This window comes from Crocodylus porosus, unplaced genomic scaffold (assembly GCF_001723895.1).
Source record: "Crocodylus porosus isolate Cpor-Errol unplaced genomic scaffold, CroPor_comp1, whole genome shotgun sequence".
In the NCBI taxonomy this organism is placed as follows: domain Eukaryota; kingdom Metazoa; phylum Chordata; order Crocodylia; family Crocodylidae; genus Crocodylus; species Crocodylus porosus.
In genome coordinates this window covers 54,786,277-54,789,821 of record NW_017728951.1, presented here as the reverse complement: position 1 = coordinate 54,789,821, position 3,545 = coordinate 54,786,277, and the positions used below count along the sequence as shown (strand labels likewise).

The 3,545-nt window shown below is 40.1% G+C and overlaps 1 protein-coding gene across 1 annotated transcript in view; it reads right to left on the bottom strand.

Annotated features, from left to right (window-relative positions):
- Positions 1–212: 212 nt before the first annotated feature.
- The window catches only part of CUNH10orf53 (chromosome unknown C10orf53 homolog), a 4,757-nt gene continuing 1,424 nt past the window's right edge, over positions 213–3,545 (bottom strand). Inside the window, exons 2-3 of the mRNA XM_019556331.1 lie at positions 2,667–2,786; positions 213–672 (exon numbers count right to left, since the gene is read on the bottom strand). Of these exons, the coding sequence (XP_019411876.1) occupies positions 608–672; positions 2,667–2,786 (185 nt within the window). The 3' untranslated portion in view covers positions 213–607. The remainder of the gene's footprint in view (positions 673–2,666; positions 2,787–3,545) is intronic.

Genomic DNA, 3,545 nt, shown 5'->3' with positions numbered 1-3,545 from the left:
AAACTACTTCACTGTAAGGGTGGCCAGAGCCTGGAATAGGCTTCCCAGAGAGGTGGTGCTCTCACCTTCCCTGGAAATCTTCAATAGGAGACTTGATAGGCACCTGGCTGGGGTCTTATGACCCTGCCCACCCCCAGGGCTCCTTCCTGCCCATGGCAGGGGGTCGGACTCGATGATCTGTCTAGGTCCCTTCTGACTTATTGATTCTATGATTCTAAAAATAAATCCAGCCAGTTGACTGCATGACAGTGTAGTTAAATTTAGCCTTAATTCTAAATTAGTCTTAATTTAGGAAGTGGGTTCTCATGATTTCTGTAAAACAACACATATTAGCCATCTAAGGGTTATAGAAAAGAAGCTAGAATACTTTTTTGATGTACATAAATGTATTAGAAACTTGTGGGAATCATTAAGTAAGTATATAGTTAGTTCTGTAAGAAGATAGTATTCTTGTTTCACACATGGCAATATTCAATGCAGTTACATAGAAACCTGCTACGAGATATGAAAATATATAGAACTACATGTAGTCTGACATCTGATACCTTGTAAGATTATTACAATTAGTCTATATAATCCAGGGACAGAGAGGAAATGTGCCTGATAATCAATAGGCATTCAGCACTGCTACTCTGGCTTCTTCACAAAGTGGATCCAACTTGCCATCACCTCCTAAAGGAAAAAAATAACACTTATAAAATATTTGTAGAATTCTACTCCTAGTTTCATATCATATTTTTTTTAATTCTCTCATCCAACCCATTTTAAATCTACCTTTAAACTAGGTACCTGAACCTAGTTTAAATCTACCTCTTGTGTGATAGGTTGGATTCCCTAAAAGTGTGGCTATACTAATAAACCAAAATAAACCTGGATTTAATGGAAGAATTAATATTTTCCATTAATTTTGTCCAAAAAATAAGCAGGACTGATCTTGTTTAACTGCATAATCTGAGACTGAGAAGTACTTGCACTGAAGAATGTCACAAAATACAGAAATATTACAGGAAATGCATGCTGCAGACTGTCGGTAATTCATTAGCTAGAAGGCACTCCTCCTGAGGAGACGGTATTTAATCAATGCCCAAAATGAAATTAGAGAGTACTGAAAGTGACATCTTTTCAGATTAAAAAAAAAAAGTGGAAGTCCTTGCCATAGGTAGTCATTAGCAATGTCCATTGTGTTACTACACTGAGACAGGGATGGCTAGAAAATGGAAATTACTGTAAAACTTTCATGTTTTGGAGGTGAGGGGAATTCATTCTGAACTGGAACAAAGTTAAAAAGAAAAAAAAACACAAATTGTTTGTTGGAAAGAACTTCCAGAAGAATTCTGCTTTTGGACTGAAATGGAATCTTTTTGCTTCCTGGCTGCCCAACCCAAAAGCACCTTTTTGATTTCAGTTTTATTCCTGCAGGAAGAAAGTGGGAATGACAGGTGTCTTTCATGGGCTACTGGATGCTGAGTGGGGGGGCTCCACCTCCTACTTTGCTCTCTACCCTACTCCAGCCTCAGTGGTGGTTTAGCAGGTGGTTTAGCAGGTGGAAGCAAAGAGCTGGGGCACTTGACTTCCCTGCCTCTCTCTTTCCTCGCACATCCTGGCTGCAAAGTAGATGGGAAAGCTGAGCACTCCAGTTCTCTGCTTCTCTTCATAGTTTCTAGGGTCGGAAGGGACCTGAGTAGATCATCGAGTCTGACCCCCTGCCATGGCAGGAAAGAGTACTGGGGTCAAACAACCTCAACAAGGTGTTCATCCAGCCTCCTCTTAAAGATCCCCCAGGGTAGGAGCCAGCACCACTTCTCTTGGAAGTTGGTTCCAGATCCTAGCCGCCCTGATTGTGAAGTAGCGCCTCCTGGTATCTAGCCTAAATCTACCCTCTGCCAGCTTGTGACTGTTATTCCTGGTCACTCCTGGTAGTATTCCTGGTCACTTCTTGGTCACTCTTCCTGCCCTGCAGTCTCTGAGTGGAGCTGAGGAGGCTGAAAATAAAACAAATTTCCATGTTCTGGCCAAACTCTAACACAGGTTACTGGATCCAGTAACAGTATTCTGCAGCTTCACTTGGAACATTCTGCTATGCTTCCTGTTTTAAATTGCTGCAGATTTTTGAAACTCTTTTGTCCCAACCTAAATGTGGCTTCATTAAATCTATAATGAAATGTCTTTATGTATAACTGTACCACCTTCCTATTATTTTAAGGAGGCTATAGTATCTAAGAAAATATATTATATTCCCCGCTCCTGTAGTATCTGAGTGCCTCACAATCTTTACAATGCCTCTCTGCAGTAGCTAAATACTGTTATCCTTATTTAAGACCCCAGGCACAGACAGAGACTAAGACTTAGAACAAAAAGGTGTTGTTGCATTGGTTTCAATGGAAGTTGGGCACCTAAATAAATTTTGAATGTAAACCTAAGTGTTTTGCTCAATACTGCAAAGGGAGGAAACTTAACCCAAATTTCCCAAGCAGTGCCCTAACCAATGGACAATCTTTTCTCTTATGTGCACTTTATGATGGCTTATGTATAAAGAACTGAAGAACTGATAGGCATTAATGTTAATATTAATTAAAGTGACAATTTAGAAGACAGAACATTTGACATTAATTTCAGAATGAAGTAATATCTAATGAAGGGTACAGCAAAGAAAGTCTGGTACTTACCGAAGTTGAGGTCTTTAATATTGCACTGGAACACAGTTTCGCCATTCACTATGAGTTCTACAACATTCCAGTCTGGTATCTCTTCGAGGATAACTTGATGTCCATCTGCTTCCAGCACAGCTACAAAAGACCAGAAAACCAGCCTTCTTTTGGTTTGTCATAAACTTTTGGTATTTCTAAATGTAACTGCTCATGATGACAAGCATGAAAAAATAATGTGCAATGCAGGAAAGCTCTGTGCAAAATTCCCTACAAATTGTGGTTGTAATTTTGTAGTTTCATGATTACTACATTAGTGGGTCACCTTTGAATGAACTACTCCATCCTTTCTTTGTTCTAATCTCATTTTAAAAGGCAAGACATTTACTATGCACTTAAATATGCTATTGGCTGGTATAGCAGTCATAAGGAGCACACTGAATTAATTTTTCACTCTAGTATCTACAATTTTGAAAGAAAAGTATCCAATAAATGTTAAAAGGATACTACCGTACAGTTGGAGAACTGAGCAGGCAACTGTATTTGTGTGGCGTGTACAGTGCATCCTGTGATTTTCTCGACATGATTTTTCTGAGATTTTTCTAAATTTGTCTGAGAATTAGGATGAAACATGGTCTCTGCTTATCTTTCCAAATCTCCGTTTAAGCCAAAAAATTATTATTTTAAAAATCTTTATGCTGTGTTGCAATGGTCCCAACTTTCCCACCCCTCCCCGCCCACCACCGTAGTCCAGACAGGCAGTGCTGTCTCTGTTCACAGGCTGGATCCAGCTGGTGGTCCTAATCCATTGCCCAGGGAAGGAGCAGTGGCTGGATAGAGCCTGCATGGAGAAGACGGAGTAGCCCACCCCTGCAGGGGAAAAGAGGACATGGCCCAATG